Source organism: Mirounga leonina, unplaced genomic scaffold (assembly GCF_011800145.1).
Source record: "Mirounga leonina isolate KUSES-001 unplaced genomic scaffold, KU_Mleo_1.0 Mir_94, whole genome shotgun sequence".
Taxonomy (NCBI): domain Eukaryota; kingdom Metazoa; phylum Chordata; class Mammalia; order Carnivora; family Phocidae; genus Mirounga; species Mirounga leonina.
The window spans coordinates 5,975,613-5,994,339 of NW_023270855.1; the positions used below are offsets into that span (position 1 = coordinate 5,975,613).

At 41.7% G+C, this 18,727-nt stretch overlaps 1 protein-coding gene across 4 annotated transcripts in view; it reads right to left on the minus strand.

Annotated features, from left to right (window-relative positions):
- Nucleotides 1-5,959: 5,959 nt before the first annotated feature.
- Nucleotides 5,960-18,727, minus strand: part of TSEN2 (tRNA splicing endonuclease subunit 2) — a 39,043-nt gene continuing 26,275 nt past the window's right edge. For all 4 annotated transcript variants that reach the window (XM_034997705.1, XM_034997703.1, XM_034997704.1 and 1 more), the window contains 6 exons: nucleotides 18,025-18,075; nucleotides 15,625-15,763; nucleotides 9,682-9,718; nucleotides 9,032-9,143; nucleotides 7,817-7,906; nucleotides 5,960-6,856 (listed from right to left, as the gene is read on the minus strand). In XM_034997705.1, the coding sequence (XP_034853596.1) occupies nucleotides 6,797-6,856; nucleotides 7,817-7,906; nucleotides 9,032-9,143; nucleotides 9,682-9,718; nucleotides 15,625-15,763; nucleotides 18,025-18,075 (489 nt within the window). In that variant the 3' untranslated portion in view covers nucleotides 5,960-6,796. The remainder of the gene's footprint in view (nucleotides 6,857-7,816; nucleotides 7,907-9,031; nucleotides 9,144-9,681; nucleotides 9,719-15,624; nucleotides 15,764-18,024; nucleotides 18,076-18,727) is intronic.

Genomic DNA, 18,727 nt, shown 5'->3' on the forward strand with positions numbered 1-18,727 from the left:
CAAGGTTTTCCGAATCTAAGTTAGGAAATGGGCTCCACTTCTCAACTAGCTTTTCTGAGCCTATATGCAAAGTGGATGGCAATTCCTCAAGTCAGTTTCCCTCTCGTATTACTTGACCTGACATGAGTTGACCAAGGCAAAGTATATCCCCTGTCTACTGTATTTATTTATTTTTAAACTTTATTTATTTAAAGTAATCTCTATACCCAACATGGGGCTCAAACTCACAACCCTGAGATTAGGAGTCGCATGTGCTTCTGACTGAGCCAGCCAGGTGCCCTTCCCTGTCTACTTTAAAAGCAGAATTCAGGAAAGACACAATGAAAGGTCGACTTCTTTCTTTAATACCTTCAGGGGGAGGAAGGGGATAACTGGGATGAGTAATTATAAAGAAATGGGGTGATTTTTAACAACCACATCAGAATTTGTATACCTAAAAGATCACTGAATTTTAAATAGCCAAGGAGCAAAACATTTCAGCATTCCTCTCTGGAAACTGCTTCCAGAAGTCACTTTGTTTTTGACCAAATGTGATATACTAACACACCTAAAGTTACTCCCTAGCTATGGCACCAAATAAATGTTTAATTTCCAAAAACCAAATCCATCTTCAAGGAACCAATAATTTACTCGTAATAAAGATATTTAGAGGGGCGCCTGGGTGGGTCAGATGGTTAAGCGTCTGCCTTTGGTTCAGGTCATGATCCCAGGGTCTTGGGATCGAGCCCTGACTCAGGCTCCCTGCTCAGTGCAGAGCCTGCTTCTCCCTCTCCCTCTGCCCATCCCTCTTCTTGTGCTCTCTGGCTCTCTCTGTCAAATATATAAAATATTAAAAAAAAAAAAGATATTTAGAAAACTTGCTATAGATCCTTAAGGCCCGTTTCCAAAAACGTATTTGGGTAATGTTTCAGCACGTGGTAACTTCAGTGGGAAAAAAATTGCATAGCACACCGTTTGCATCTATACGTTCAGGTATTTTTAAGAAAAACAAAACTTCCCACCCAGAATATGATACCACTTTAAACAGAATCATGACTACTATTCTGGGGTGTTCAAGAAGTCATAAAGACTTCACTGGGTAAAGATGAAAAAAGTGTTGAGTTTGGGAAATATTCCAATTTGTCCCTATTCTCTTAACACACTATTTTAGGACTCTACTTCTCTGGTCTAGTTGTTTACCAATTATTGATAATCAGAGCAGCTGCATTTAATGAGTATCATTAAAGATTCCACACCTGCATAAACTTCTTAATCTTTCTTCCCTTTTAATCCTTAAGACCACCTTGTGAGGTAGGTACTAACAATATGCCTATTTTACAGATGAAGAGGGAAACTGAGGAAATGACTTGCCCAAAGTCCCACAGTGGGAAAACCAGAGATCAGACCTAGGTTTGACTGCAAAGGCTGTGCGCTTAACTCCCTGGGCCACTCCGCAACCTAAAAGCAACCAGTGGTACCTAGGATGTGTGGCAACTGGGTCGCCGATTTGCCGTCATTAGAGAAGATAAAGGAGAAAATAAAGATTTTGCTTTCATTGACATTCAAATATGGAAAGGGAATAAATGTCATAAAACAATTCAGATAAAATAAGGATGGTTAATGTTAGAAATGCCAAGTTCATGCTTTCTCTTAGTGCTTCACTCCTTGATTTTCAAACAAAGCTTTCATGGTCCCCAGCCCCTGTTTTAGGGGCTGCTCTCCAACCTGGGGGTGATCACAGCAGTAGTCAGCCTATTCTTTCACTTCAGGAGGCCACAAATTCCCTCTGGTAAAATTCACAGTACCACCCAATAAGCTTTACCCCTAATAAAGGAAATTAAGCATTGAGATAACACCAATAGATGGCAATGTTGCTCAGTTTTGCAGAATTATGACCCAAGACTCCTTCCATTAAGTTTCTTTTATCATACCAGCGAAATGCTAACTGAAGGACCAGGCAATTCAGCCACCAACTTGGCACCAACTCTGCTTCCTAGAAGAGTTCTCCCTGGTACCCCCCCACAACGTGCCTCTTCATCTCATCCCCTGGTGCGGCCCTGGGCACACGTCTAGTCCTCACCAACCCTCACACAATGACCAACCACTCTTCACAGCAAGGTCATAAAGTTTGCCTCAGTGTTACTGACTTGAAAGTCTAAAATGATCCACCCAAAGGCATCTTCCCAAAGCCTTGAGAGCATTCATGAATTACTCCTATTACCAGGAAAACCCGATAAACATTATTTAAACACACATACACACACACAGGCTGTTTCTGGCTTGCTTTGTAGAGGTGCTTACTACAACTCTCTCCATCTCCAGAGCTCTCTTTACTTTACCTCAAACTCTTCTTCTGGCACCTCCTTCTCCACTGTGTCACCTACCAGGGCATAAAAATTGGCTATGCATCTCCTAGTGAAAACAATTATGGCAGTGCTTACACTTTTGGTTTCTCCGAAAGGGAAAAAAGTATACCCGAGATGTGCTAGACCCTTTCATAGGTCATTTCATTTAGTTTGCAAAACACACTCAGCAGGTAGTGATTATCCCCATTTCACAGGTGAGCAAATAAGGTTCAGAGGCAAGGCTCCCAAGGTCACCAGTTTCCCTAGTGTAGACTTGGAATTTGGATCTGCTTGAGATTCTCTCTCAACAACCCCCACTCTCTCTAAAATAAATAAATAAATAAATCTTTAACAAATAAAAGTTAGGAAGAAGACTATTTACCTGTGTAATATTATTTCTGAAAATGTAAAGATTCTAAAAAATCTTAAATGCAACCTTTCACTTCAACAGTGAATTACTTTGAAATAAAAAATACTACTTCTTAGTTTAACAGTTTCACAGATGTGTTTTCGTATTATGTATTCTTAAGTCATCCCTGTATTTCACAAAATGGCAGAAAGACTAAGTTTTTTCAGTTCTATATAAGAAAGCAAGGATTTAAGATAAATTGGGAGGTTTATTTTTATTTTTCAAAGATTTTATTTATTTGTTTTCGAGAGAGACACACACACACACAGTGAGAGCAAGAATGGGGCAAGGGGCAGAAACTCAAGCAGACTCCCTGCTAAGTGCAGAGCCCAACACGGGGCTCGACCCCATGACCCATGAGATCACAACCTGAGCTGAAATCAAGAGTCGGATGCTTAACCGACTAAGCCACCCAGGTGCCCCAAATTGAGGGGTTTAAATATCTCTCGATTTTAGAAATGGAGCTCAGTTTTAAGGAAGTTAACGTCCATGGTTTAATTACTGGAGTCTGTAATCAGATTTTTAAAAATTCAATTCAGTTGGTAAAATCGTAAATGGAAGGTGGGTGGTGGGGAGAAGACACCTCATTTCTTTTTAACCCATGTACTCCCCAACAAAGGGAAAACTAAGTTAAAAATCACATTCAAGTAAGTAGTAACTTAAAAAACAACAAAAATGCTTTAACAATAAGGGTAAAAAAAGGCAAAATTTTATTCCACAAAGAACAGTGCCTTTTCAGATTTGTAGACTATGTTCAAAAAGGAAGAGAAACCTAACCAACTCCACCCTGGCAAACCTGCCTAAAACCATGCCCCATTCATGTTGGTTTAATCCCTGCCAAGCATAATGTTATGAACTAATTACTTTCTAGAACTGAATCTCCTTACAGGAGAACTTAGGACTTAGGGGCACAGATGTCACTGCTTCCCCTCAGTTTGGGAATGGAGCCAGAAAATGTCAGCCTCTAGAATGGAAGCTAAGAGAATCATCATAAAGTAATCAACTGCACAAAGAACTGCTTTAACAGATGGTAGGTACGGTGGTTCTTATGACACGGTGCTTCCTCTCGCCCCCCAAAACGAATCCACGTGGCTGGAAGTGACTGGAAGTCATCTGTGCTGTATTTCTGATTTCACATGCTTTTCTAGGCTGGTGTCACTTCAGCCGTGGAGATCTTGTAAAAGCACTAAACCCAGGACCGAGAGCTCTCGGGTCAATTCCTCTACTTGCCCTTTGTGGTGGTGGTGTGTGGTGGCCACCTCTCTGAGACTCAAACCTTCATCCTAGGGAGGGTCCCCCCATTTGAACTCAAAAGTCTGTTGTGGGAGAAGCAAGAACACAGGTGTCTGCCCCATCTTAACCCCCACTATCTGAATATTTGCTGTAACAATTTTGCAAAAAAATGGTATACCATATTGGCTATCCAAAAAAATAAAAAATAAAAAAATAAAAAAATAAAAAAATAAAATAATGAGTCTGTGAGTCTGCAGCAAAATCACTCAAGTAGTGTCTGGAGCACATGGCATGTGCTGGTCTTAGCTGACTGACTGCCCAATGCTTGTGCTGTTTAGATGTGTGGTGGATGGTCACATCATTTCCTCCGCTTTATTAAGTAAAAATGTCTGCTATGGAAGTGGAAAAACCTATGAAGAAAGTAGGTGAGTCTAAAAGACCTAGGAAATTCCCTTTCTTAGAAGAAGAAAAAAAAAAGTGATAAGGTATTGAGAAAGGTGATCCTATAAAAGAATCTTGGCCAAACACGTGTTCCCCCTTTATTTGTGTATGGTTTTTTGCATTGGGTGACAAAATAGAACTTGCAAAAAGTGTTGGTTCCACAAAGTTTCATGGTGTTCTTGCGTGTGGCATGCTACACTTATAAGGCCAGTGAAATTCTTTTTTTTTTTTTTTTTTTTTAAGCCAGTGAAATTCTTGTATGGAGGGTGTACAGCCGGTCAGCGCAATGCCACTGAGCACATGTGGCTACAGTGGGCAGCTTAGATGCCTTAGGAGAGCTGGAGAGTGATGGAGCATAGGGAGAATTTGGTGAAGAATTCGTTTTAAAGCAAGACTGGAAGGTTTGAGATTTAAGAACCACGTAAACACACTTTGAAGAGAGGTGAAGCAACTTCTGTTCTCAGTGAGGCGGCAGCATCCCCCCCAGTGAACCAGAGCCACTCCTGAAGGTGTTTTTATCACAGAGCAAATTTCCAATCTTGCTGAACCTAAGCTTTTTTTTTTTTAAAGAAAACGCCATCTGTTACATCTATTTCAGAAGATAAGAAAAAAGTTCCAGGACATAATGCATCTAAAGATAAACTAATCCTGCTTTTAGCTGGTAACTGTAAACCAAAACCTTTGCTGGTACATCATTCCAGAACCCCAGGGCCCTTGGGTAATGCTCAAGAGTGCACGGCCTGCTACATGACGTTCAGACTGTGTACGTGAAGAAGGAATATCTTTCCTACAAGGCTTGTCTAAAGATGATGCTTTTGGACATCCTTCCAGAGCTTTCAGTTAGAAATAATACCTGTGCAGTCTTGTGGGTAGCTGTTACATGAAGGGAGTCCCCAAAACGTTGAAGGCACATTAGCTGATGATAAGATATGTGATGTGGAGTGCTCACAGGAGGATAGTACTTTGATGAAGGAGTCACAGAAGAGTTTTTACCAGAAAAGCACATGATGCACTGATCAGGCTTGGAGAGAAATGTCACCGCCAATGACAAATGAAATAGGGAAAAATAGGGCTCCAGAAATTTTTGCTGACTTTCAGGGTTTTGAGAAAGTGACGCTTCAAAGCCAAGTCTTTTACTTTGCTAAGGAGCCTGGAGAAAGCAAAGCAGGTAGTAAAAATGTTGAACTATTAGCATCACTAATGAAGAGCAAAAGGACTTAATACTAAGAAGCTCTTTCAAGTTGATGGTCTTATTGGTCTGCGGCCGGGGGGGGGGGGGGGAAGAGGACAACCTCCCTCATTTGAATGACAAATCTTTAAAATGTAGACCGTGCAGATATAATGATTCTGTTGTGAGAGAGCAGGATCATGCCACGAACAGAAGCACCGCGTTAACACACATAACCACAATCCGAATCTCGGGCTGCCGGGAGCTCCAGGACCATGCATCAGAGGAATGCACACAGATGCCCGTCTTAGTCATCTCGCAGCTTCTGGCTCTTACCGTCCACTTCTGGGGTGTTGAGTGCTAAGGAGAAGACTGTCTAACCAATTTGAAAAAGGCTTGGTTTATTGTGTTTTTGCCAAATGCCAATTGCATTCATTATGTATCTCCATACATTATTTCACTACATTTTTTAATTTTATAACAAGTTCACTGAAGCACGATGCAATTTTTATCTAATACTGTACAATATTGCTGCGTACTATACACAAACATGTCCATCAGTGAGTTCACTGAGAGTTAGAGATTAGGTTTTAAAGGCTTTATGACTCGGAAATCCTTGACAGATATTAAACGGATTTTTAAGCGTTCGAGTAATTGGTTCAAGTTCTTAGATAAGGTGAGACACATTATTTGTTCCATTTAACATAATGGAATACAGGGTCTTAAAATCCCCAAATCTCCTCTCCGGCACTCTTTCAGGAACAGACTGGAGGTGAGTAACAAGAGACGCATGTGTACACAAGCCTTTGGGAAACAGTACTGTGCCACATAAATGTAAACTACTGTCATTTTCAGGTAAAATCAGAGAGTAACACAATTTCCCTGTTGCTGGAAGAGTCCTCTTGGGACTCATCTAGTCCGACCTGTTTACTGAATGGATGAGGACACAGGCCCACAGAAGAGAAGCTCGGCATCAGTTGGGAGTCAGTGAATGACCCAAGGACAGAATCTGAAGGCCAGCACAGAGCTCTTTTTTCTCCCCTGTGTAATTTTATTTTGTAAAATACTAACAGCTTTTTGGTGCTGGGACTGCTATGCCCTTTAAAACTTTTCAATTATTGGGCGGTTACAATAAGAGGACTCTTTACCTCCACTGAACTTGGCTTACTGTAGGAGACTCAATAGTATTTGTTGGTAAATCAGAATTCTGAGGTTGAATTGTTAAAGTTCGTCTTGGTCACTCCTCTCTCGTGAAGAAACCCAACGGCTTAGAATCACCTCCTGTAGCCAATAAAAATAAAAAGGTGACTAAGAATTTCAAAAACAGAAATGAAAGAACATGCTAGGTGTGTGAGATCAAAGCAACATTTCACAAAGACCGGTCTATATAATGAGGACACCTGTTCCCATTCCTTGTCACTGAAACACCTGGGGGAAAGGTGAAGGCAGCACTACACACCTTCCACGAAAACCCTACCTATCATAATCACACCAAGATCTTAAAAGCGAAACTTGCCTTGGCAGTTGTATTCCACTAGCACATTTCAGGAACAAGAGTGCCAGGACGAGAGCTAGCATTTCACATTAGAACCAGCTCTGAGATGGCGCTGGCATACCAAGTGGGTCTGGGCTGGCATTCGATGAGCAGCTGACCGAGGGGGCACGAGCTGGGCAAACTGCATGGAGGAGGCGCGGGGGCCGGGGAGGCTGCGGTGGGACAGAGCAGTGTGAAAAAGGAGGAAGGGTGCAGCCTCAGAGACAAAGAAAACTGACGATGTGCTGGATGTGGGGGAGGAGCCCCAGCCGGGGCGAGGGGCAGAAATAGTAACTAATACTGGGTGACAGGATGGCAGCCCTGCCAGAGAAACACCCGCCAGGAAGACTCAGAAGCCAGAACCCCAGAAGCCGGACAAGAAGTTCCAGGGGGGAGTGAGTTAGCAGCGCCACTTTAATTTCTGGGAATGAGACCTGGGAGAGGCCTGGTCAGGAGTTCCCAGGCCATCTGTGACAGCAGGGTCAGCTGCATGGTGGAGACGGAAGCCAGATGACATGGCAGATAAAGCGGCAGCAGGAATTACGGGGAAGTGAGAGTGGGCTCAGCAGGGAGCGGGCCTGAGGGGGCTTCCTGTTATCAAGGCAAGATGGTTTTCATTTCTTTTCTTGGGACCCCATGTTCCAGAGGACACAGTATGGTAGACAGAATCTTTGGGATACCATGAGTTTGTCTCTAAGTTTACCTACCTGAACTTTAATTCGTTTCATACATTCTGGGGACTCCATCTCTTTGTCAGTCATGGTAGAGGGTTTAATCAAATAGCATAGCATCAGTTCCTATTGAGAAATGAAGAAAAACATCCACATCCCACACAATAATAATACAAATTTGGGTGCAGGAAATGCAGGCAGGCTCCATTCCCTCCCACACTGTGCTCTTGGAAACTTACAAAGCACACTGGTTTCCTTCTAGGAACGTGACTGGGCCGGGGATCTAGACTAAGGACCTGCCATTTAGTCATTGTTGACATGGCAAGAGAATGCAAATAAAGCAAATATGTGGATTATAAACACAGCATTTAAAATATTAAATATATGCTACAAGTCCCATAAAATGGGTATAAAAATACTAGAAACAGTATAGACTCCCTATTTCTAAAAGACAAAGCTACTTTTTATAGGCCACGCATAAGGAACTTAACCCATACTCAAGGCACTTGCCACCTGGCCTCTGCTGGACCTTTTGCGCCCTCCTCCCCCCACTGCGCCTCCAGCAGCATTGGGACAGAGTCAGAGGGGGTTCACAATCTGTGTCCAGTTAGCAAACTATTGAATAACAGAGAACACACAAAGCTTTCATCCTTAGTAGTCCTGGTGTAAGATGAAATTTCCCTCCTATCCTGATGGCAGCAAAATCCAGCAGAACATAAGCCAGGAAGTCAGAGGACTCTGGGTTTGAATCCCAATTCTGCATATAAGTTGCATGATTTTGGCTTTGCCACTCAACATCTGACTCTGATTGATTCCTCACCCTTAGGGATGAGAATAACAACAGGGTGGTGAGAGAAAACATGTACAGTGCTTAGCCATAAAGATTAATATCCTTCCTCTCTCCTCAAGAGATCTGCTAGCTCTGAAAAGAAATTTATCAATGTTTTGACTCCCTTGTGAATGTGTGTGAGTGAATTCTGAGCATGTGCTGACAGCACCCCTGGAAAGGAAGGCAAGGCCCACCTACACCAATCATTACAGGAAACTCTGAAGCTCAGTTCTTGGAGCTCAGCACCAGTGGGTGATGGCAGGGAATGCGAGAGGAGGTCAGCTTCTAGCCCCATCTTTTAGAACCTTGCTGGCAGGTGTGAAGTTCCTACAGATGACTTTTAGGGTTCCATTACATTTAAGAAAAAAAAAAAAATCCAACCATTTTAAGTGACACGTGAATGCCAAAGCTGATGCTGTTACCTTGGAGACATTAACCGAAACTCTGCTCAAGGCAGCCAGTGACCTCCAACTGAAAGGTCTGCGAAGAGAGCCCTCAAAATGGTCATCGACTAACTCAATAATGACAGAGTAACTGGAAGACAGATAGAGGGCATTGTAAAAATAAAAGGCATGAAATCAACCTCTTTAAAAAGAGTAACGCTTGTTCTACCAAGAACAGAGATACAGAAAATAATATATATACATCATCTAATCCTAAATGCCCCTGCAACATTATTGGAAAAGTATTAATGAAAAACACTTACTTTACATTACAAACTTTCAGGCTCATCTCAACACTGACAAGGAGAGAACAAAAATATTTCTCCCAATAAGAAAGCCATGAATTCACTCAACTGTTTAGATACTAACACTCACTGATAATTACGATGAACAATTACTGCATACATTAACTCAGTATGTAACACTACAACGTTTCCCATAACCTATTTATTATTTTACATATAGTACAACAATGTTAGTGTATAAGGCACAGATTTAGAGTATCTATTCCTAATAGGTCAAGAGAAACATGATTGTAATAGTTTCTGTGGCACTGAAAATTACACTGGAGGTCAGAAATTTCCTCCTGTCCCTTTAAGCCATTAACTTATTTAAAAATCACTCCAAACCTTGCATGGTAAAATGGAGGGCCTTTTCGATACAACACTGCAAAGAAAAAGAAAGAAAATGTATAACCACTTGAAATCAAAATCCTTATTACTGACATTTTCTCTTCTCCAAAGAGACATAAATACCCAATTATCTGTATATGGGTAATCTGCAATATGCCCTGTGCTCTATTTTTAAAACCCAAACTGTTTTCTTCCCTCAGAACAAAATGCAATTAGTAAAGCAAATCTGTGGCCAAGATCCTAACAATCTTATCTCACCCTCACCCCACAAATGAAATCCAAATTCAAATACAAGTGATTTTGGTCTTGCCTTTTGTCTTATACTCTTCCAGAGTGAGAATGTGAAATTATGTCAAACATGTGAAGTGTATATAATGTGGACTGGTATTTTGTTATTAATTTCAAATCAAAGTAATTTAAAATGTCTGAGGTACTCTGGCCAGGTACAAGCTGACTTGAGTCTTGGTGCTAGAGATGAGTAAGAATCATCACTATTTTTAAGAAATTCAGTCAGGTTGGGGGAATAGTCACATAACCATACAGGCCATTTGGAGATCAGTCTGCCCTACTCATTCAATCTGTGGAGGTCAAAAGCCAGTGCCCACAAGAGCCTGGGGCAAGGACTCTGCCCCGTGGACTCTGGAACTGCACAGGCCACCCTTCAGAGGCACAATGTCTGTGACAGGGAGTGGCTGTTTATCAAACTCATTCCCTCTCTTTCTAGGCACATGGCTAGATCATGTCTCTTAGTCTCCCAAGCAGCCAGGCTGGCCCATAAAACCCTGCCATGTACCAAGCCTGTACTTATTCCTTTTTGAAGATGACCTTGAAAGCCATGTGGTGAAGACCATGGAGACACAAGGAAGAAGCCTGGGCTCCTGAAGCACCTTTGGGAGTTGATCTGCTCACCATTCAGAGACACCAGTTTTTGGATTTCACATGAAAAATTAACTTCTGTTGTTAAGCCTCTGAGATGTGGGGTTTATAGTAACTACAGGTATAAGAAATACCTTTACTAATATACAATTACATCTATAAGCTTGTGGCTGTCCCCAGTGTAAAATCAAAAATGCAGAAAAGCTTTTTATCCTTTGAGGAATTGATAGAATTTTCCTTTTTGGCCATACCAGTACTGTAGCTAATTTCCCTTAGGCTCAGCAAGCTCAGAGCCAACTTGAGAGCATGAGTAGTAACCCTGTAGGCTCATGGACAAGACAGCAACCCTTCACCCAGACTACATTTTCTAGGGTCATGTTTCCTTTTTATTATTATATTTCCTACTGAAATTATATTTAAAGGATTTGGCAAGTCAGCTCAAATTCACTGTGTAAGGGTACAAATTTAAGTAAATACCCCAACATACAATCCTCAATTTTTTGAGATGTGGTGTAGTGGAAGGAAACCGTGTACTGGAATGAACTTGAATTCAGGAGTTTTGTTTCCTGCCCGGTTCTGCCACTCATGGTTGTGTGACTTCAAGCAAGTTACTAACACTTCTGAGCCTCAGTTTCCAAAATTAGAAAATGAGGAACAAGGGGAAATTGAGATCTTTTCTAGCATTCAAATACTATTATTTATGACCAGGCACACATCTCTAACGTGCATCTGGAACCCTGGAACATTACACAGCTGGAAAGCAGGGGTCGTTTCAGATGACTGATGATGATGGTGGTGTAGCGTTAGAAGGTAAAAGCATGAACACTGGCATGAGACAGACCCAAGTCAAGTCTTATCAGTGTCAAGACCACATGACGACGCCTTGTGTTTCAATCTCCTTATTATGAAATCTGGGGGTGGTAAGTGAAGGTAGAGGTGTTGGCACAGTGGCTGGCATAAAGTGAGGGTTCAAAATGTTACCCAGAATAATAATCATAATGATGATAGTGTATTCAGAGGGAAAAATAAAATCATTTTACAAAAATGCCTCTCAAGCAGAAAGATGAAAACTTCTGAAGCCGAAGAAATCCTGGGCATTCAAAAATAAAGTCTGAAAGAACAGGGAAAAGAGAAAGCTCCTTCTTATAAATGAAAGCCGCACACGGCATGTGGAAGGAATGACAGAATTAGAAAATGATTAGGGCAGTAATTAATTTGGGCAACTGTTACAATTATTGGGGACACATATGCACAGTCTCATCCTACATATTACCTGTTAATTACAAAAGGAAATATGCAATTTTACAACAGACATCTGATAATGGCCACTTTAGCCAAGTAATCAAACTTAGTATCATCAACAGTGGGACAGCGTGACATTAAGTACCCCCTGATGGGGCATAATACACATAACACCTATGCATGCCAAAGAATGTGAACTGGAGTCTAATCATGAGGAAACAAATGTGGGATATCCTCTAGGACTCTTCAAAAAATTCAATGTCATGAAAAACAAACAAGGTAGAGAAACTGTCACAGATTTAAAAAAAAGCCAAAGAGGCTGTGGTGGGGTGAATGGTAGCCCCCAAAAGATACATCCACAGAATCTGTGAAGGTGGCCTTCTTTGGAAAAGGCTCTTTGCAGAGACTGGAGTGATGTAACCATAATCCAAGGGACGCCCGGTGCCACCAGCAGCTGAAGAGGCAAGGGATCGATGTCCCCTACCACCCAGCAGACTTCCAGCCTCCACAGCTGTGAGAGAATGAATTTCTGTTGTTTTAAGCTCCCCCCACCCGCCCCAGATTGTGGTAATTTCTCATGGCAGCCCTAGCAAAATAAAAGAGAAACCTACAACACCAGATGTGATACATGAACAGTGACTAGAGCCTGTATTAAAACAAAAACAGCAAAACCCCCATAGCTGCAAAAGACATTTTGGGGATAACAGAGGAATTTAAATTTTCTGGTATTTTGATGATATTCAAAGTTCTGATTTCTCCCACGTACTGCATGGTATTATACTTACAAAGGAGAATGTCCCTATTCTTATGAGTTGCACACAGAAATACTATGGATCATGTGTGCAGATGTGGAAAATGTTAACGAAAATAAAAAGTTTGACTGGAAAAATAAGCCAAGAGAGTGGTTTAGGAAAGAACCAAGACATGAGAAGAAGGCATAGCTCTTTGTTTGTGATGAGTACAGAGGAGCTGCTCTGATGCCCCTCCCTGGAGCAGAACCAGTCATCAGCCTCTGAGCTGGGCGCCATGACTAGGGAGTGTTCCTTTGGGCTCTGGGAACCTTGTATGCTGCTGGCTTCTAATGGTTCCCATCACTCCACCTGTCTTGCGACTTCTAATTCACAGGCTGCTGTGAAATTACATGACCAAACTCAGTCAATGCGAATCCAAAATTGGAGTGCGTGGGAGGGAGGCTTAGGAGTAACTAGATCTTAAGTCACATCAACCAGTAGCTGCACGTGTCGGAAAAAAATAGACACGTGGAGCTGGTTTTCAGCTTTCTGGCTGGCAACAGCAGTTTAGTGTGGTGGAAGTACAAGGAGCTTGGACCCAGACAGGGCAAATTTCCGCACTTACTTGTCGTGGGACCCTCGGCAACTTGCTTGACCCTTCTAAACCATAATTTCCTCAGCATCTTATAAAAGGAGGCGAACGCCACATGCTCACAGGAGTATTAAGATGAAATAAGACGAGGGAAGAAACACCAAGGCAAGGTGCCGGGTCACTGTGAGAGCCAGCAGCTGCAGGAGCTTTTGGATGGGGAATGTAAGAAAAGGCTCCCACTTGGGTTTCTAATCTGGTTTTCACCAGTGGGTGATCAAAGTCAAGGAGCTCAGCAGTTGCACTCAATTTGAGATCCATATCATTTGTTCTGAGTACGGCTCCTGGAATGAAAAGTGACTGACAAGATTTATTCAAGGGGAAGAGTTTTCCTGATAAGATGTGAATTCCATAATGGCCCTTTGTCCTGGGTCATTACCTCTATACGCAGAAACAATAGTTAAGAGGGGATGTCCTGGGCTTAACCTGTGCTGACAGTTCTAGGGTATGTGTGATTTGGTCACTGAACCTCAAAATTAAAATAATATTATTGTTAAAAAACAGCAGGCACAAAGCAGCTGTGCCTAGAGAAGAGGAAAGCTTAGAAAGCTGTTCCTCTTTTTTTTTTTTTTATTTTAAAGATTTTATTTTTAAGTAATCTCTATACCCAACGTGGGGTTTCAACTTAAACCTCGAGATCAAGAGTTGCACGCTCCACTGGCTGAGCCAGCCAGGCGCCCCAGGACGCTCGCTGTTCCTCTTACCCCGGTCTAGCACTGCTTGTGAACTCCTGCTAAAGCAGGAAATGTGAAGACACCCCTCATGTTGCTGCTGGGCCAGAGACCTGGTCTCACATTAATTATACAAGCAGCTCGAAGTACATGATATGACCCAGCTGTGGCAAAGGCCTCCAGGGAGCTGGGAAATAACAGTTGTTTTATTTCTTTAAAAAAATCTGTCTGTCCTTTCAACCATCCCTATAAGGTGGTTTATTTTAAAAATGACTCCTCATCCACAAATATGGCTTAGCATTGAAAATACATGAGATGTGGTATATTTAGAAGGCACTCAACAAAGGCCCTTTTCCCCTGCAATTTTTATTTTTTGTAAAGAAGATGGTGCTATCCGTGTTATATGATGAGCAAATGGACACTCAGAGAGATGAAGTAACTTGCCTGAGGTCACACAGTAAAGAGGTAGAGCTGGTTGTGAACCCAAAGAGCTCTCTTTACTAGCCCCAGCCACCTCTGGAAGTATCCCTGCAGCCTTGTCGATGGAAAATTCTAACTCAAGTTTCACCCATACAATGAGAAAGCTGAGGAAGACCTGCCAAGCATTTGTACCAAACAGCTATTCTTACAGGAGTATGAAAAGGAGAACAGGGTGGGAAGCCAGCGAAGGAAAATGAAACAGGCACATAACTTATTTAAACATCGTGAACTGTGGCCAACACAATTATGTGGAAACCTAGCAAGCTAATCTCAAACTAATCCTGATCATTTGTGTGCTAACCCTGAGTTAGCATATCTGTACCTGAAATCCAGGCATGGAAGAAATAAAAGAAACCATTTATCTTAGAGGGTTAGGAAATCCTTAACCTTTATTTTGGACTGCTGACACCCTCCCTCCCCACTTGAGAATTTAACGAAAGCGGTGGACTCTTGACCCAGAAAAACATACCAATCTACAAACAATTATTTTATGCTGGGGTCTCCTGAAGACTATACTATGATTTCAGGTTAAGCACAATTTTAGAGCATTTAAAGATTTAAAAGATTGAATTGGCTTTGTGTATTAAAAAAAGGCTCAAAACACATGAAACAAGCATATAACACAGCTCACAAGACCTCAAGGGCCATGACTTCTCAAATAGCTTGATATTTTTGTTTGAGCCCCACAATTCTGAACATCCAGGAAGCACCCTCACTTAGCAGATGTGGAAAATGAGTTTGAGGGACTTAGCAGGACACAACTGCAATCTCCACATCAGAAAAAGAAAAAAGAATAATAAGAGATCCATTGCATAGGATTGCTTTAGGGATGAAATGGGATAATGAATTTTAAAATGCTTGACACATAGTAAGTGCTCAACAAAGGACAGCTAGGATTATTACAATAGTATGATTATTCTCATTTGCCAGATGAGACAACTGAGGCCTAGAGGATAAGGGACTGCCCTATATCACATGATCACATGGCTAATGAGAGGAGGGGAGTGGGGGCTGTAAAACTCTCTTCTCAGATTACAGAGCAGGTGAGAGGAAAACCTGAATACTTGGGGCTACAGGCTTCTATCTCCAGGCTTTCCACTTAGACTTCCTTTTCACTCTTTCTGGACAAACCCTCCACCCCAACCCAAATATTTTTATCTAAGCCAAAATGAAGGTATCATCTTAGAAAAAAATCAGCAACAGCATATATTACCAATTCAGTTTTCACCTTGGGATCTGCTGCAAACGCTGGTGTGAGAACCAGCGTTCTACCGAGTCAAGAAGTACTTACGTAAATCTGTCCCATACTTAAGTCCCACTTTGGGCACCCAGCCCTTGCTCCGGAAGTAATGGTATGCCATGTACGTAGTCCTAAATGTGGGCTGAACTACAGTGAAAGCTTTCCAGAGCTTCATGATTGTTAAAGGCTCCTAATGTTGGTGAGAGAAAAAAAGGGCATTATTATGTATGTATTCGCTCTTCATTCAGCCAGTGAACTGACATCTACACCAGGTGTGGCGCCGAAGCAGTCAACACACACAGTGCCCGTGACGGAGGGACTTCACAGAGGACCCAGGCCTGTGCTGTCCAGTGTGGCAGCACCAGACACCGTCCAGAAGGGAGATGTGCCTCAGGTGGAAAATACACACCGAATTTCAAAGACTTGGTAGGAAAACAAGAATGATATGTTGAGTTAAAGAAACTCTGTAAATAATACGACTTTTTTCTTTTAACCCCTTCAATGCGCTACCAGAAAATTCAAGACGACGCACGCGGCTCTTGTCTGAGGCTTATATTCACGTCTATGAGGCAGCACTGCTCTGGGGAAGGCCTCCCTGCAACTGCAATGTCTGAGATGAGGAGGAAGCAGCCAAGTGGAAGGGGGCAGCGGGGGGACCAGGGGCGGTGGGGGGGACCCTGGGGGCAGTGGGGGCTGCTGCACGAGAACACTCCGGGCAGAGGAACGAGCATGTGCCGGGTGCTCGAGTGTGACAAGTCCACCATAGCCGGAGGGCAGCGCGTTCCAAACATTGCAGTGACCCAGGCGAGTAGCTACTGTATGTCAGGCCACATTCAGAAAAACCAAAACATAATTCTGTAAAAGCTTAAAAAAAAAAAGATGCCCCATTTAGTCTTGGAAACTAGAGAATTTATCTCACGGCTTAAATGAATAATCTAACTGCTTCAAAGAGAATTTTGTTCCTAACAGAGGATATGAAGACACAGAGAATGGCTTGGTTCAGAGAACATTCGATTCTCCAGCTGGTTTAGGGCTCAGTCAATGAGACCTGCTCAGTTTGTCTCAGCCTGAGACTTTAAATCCATAAAAATGAGCTAGAGTTTTTTCCTTCTTTTCTTCTTCTTTTTAAAATTGTTTCTAAGGTAGAAATTCCATACATGTGTGGCCTTTAAATCCCAAAGCAAGGATACATTCAGCCCCCCTGTATTAAGCAACAGTCTTGTAGGGAAGGCTGAACTTCCAATATGGAGAGACCATCATGTTTCAGAGGCTGAGGATTCTAGGTAGTAGTGGAATATTCTCGAGAATTTCAGCTAAGACCCAGGAGGGGAGGCAAGGTGGGCTAAGAATGGCCACCATCTGGGAAAATGAGTCACCCATCAGCTGATAGCTATTTTCAAACCACTGGAATACTCTTGAAAAGAATTTATATAATTAGAATTTGATGAATGATAAAATTATGTACTTCCAAGAACAGAACAAAATATGCTTTCTCTGTTCTATTTATTGTTCTGCTTACCTTTCTCTTTTTAATTCATTTGAATTATTTGGAATAGGTATATTCACATGGTCCAAATTCACAAAGTATAAAAATGTACAGTGAAGTCTCCCTTTCTACCTGTGTGCCCAGTCCTCCAAAGCCTCTAGCAGAAGGTAAGCAATGGTATCAGCTTCTCGTGGAACTTTCTTCTAAGGGCAGCAGGCTACAGTACAGAATCACAGGCTTTGGAGATACCTTCATATAGTTTCAAGTACTAATTCTAACCAGACTAGCTGTGTGACCTTGGGTGAATTACTTACTTCCTCTGAGCCTCAGTTACCTTATCTGTAGAATTCCTACCAGGCAGAGGCAAGGATGAGAAGTACCGCCTGAAAGGTACCCAACAACACACAGCCTTTACCTAAGTAGGCATTGAACACTGGCAGTTTTAATTTTTAGTACTGTTCTGACACCAATTTCCTGATCATCATTTAAGATACTGCTCTTCTCCTAGTCTCTGGGAATGAAGTTCAATCTGAAAGAGTCAAAGCTGGCTTCTGCCTTAATAATCCCAATTCAGGGGGTGCCTGGGTGGCTGAGTTGGTTAAGCATGTCACTCTTGATTTTGGCTCAGGTCACGATCTCAGGGTGGTGAGGTCAAGCCCCACATCAGGCTCCACACTCAGCACGGAGTCTGCCTGGGGTTCTCTCTCCCCTTTCCCTCTCCCCTCCCCCCTGCTTGCACGTGCTCTCTCTCTCGCTCTCAAATAAACAAATAAATAAAATCTTAACCCCCCCCCAAAAAAAATCCCAATTCAGGGCCCAAAGCCTAACCCTAGAGACAAAATTCAATTCCAATTTTATTCAGTGAAAGTAGGTACATTTGTATTACAGCAATATGAAAATTACTACAGCCTGCTTTTAACACCAGGAAAATTTTAAGTGGATTTTATTTAAATATGACATCTTACCTTCTCATAGTAAATACTCAGACATCCCAGAGCATAGACCAGGAAAAAGGCCTAAAAACAGAGCAAGCAGAAAATGTTCATTAGAAACAGTCCCACATTCTTGAGAAATTATTTTACAGATTGATTTCTCTTTGCCTTAAGTACAAATTAATGTCCTTAAATCATCTTCAAAAAATGGTCACATATTTTTAACATAAATGGTTTATGCAAATTTTAAGGATTAAAAAAAATCTAAGAAAATATGAAAGCAACAAATTGATTAAAAATCAGTAAAAAACAAAGTATTTGTATGATATTTTCCATGTATTTTCCTCTTAAAAACCACATAGCTAAACTGAAAAATGATGTAAATAGTTGTAATAATAGAAATCTTTTCCTCTGTAAAATTAAATAACCATATCAAACTGAGAAAAAAATTTACAGAAAGACATATATAGAAATTTGTGAAAAGTGGGCAGTGTAGATTTGGCTTGCATAACAAAACATGAGTTACAATCCTTGTTGTAAAGTGATCTCCTATTAATCCCTATCTTTCCATGAACTTCATTATACAGTAATGTGTTTTACTTGCATGGGAAGGCAGGAGGAAAAGCAAAGGAAGTCAGTTGTAGTTGAGTAAAATCACACTTAGATGGAAATAAAAATAGCTTTTTTTTTTTTTTAAGATCTTATTTGACAGAGACAACGAGCGAGCACAAGCAGG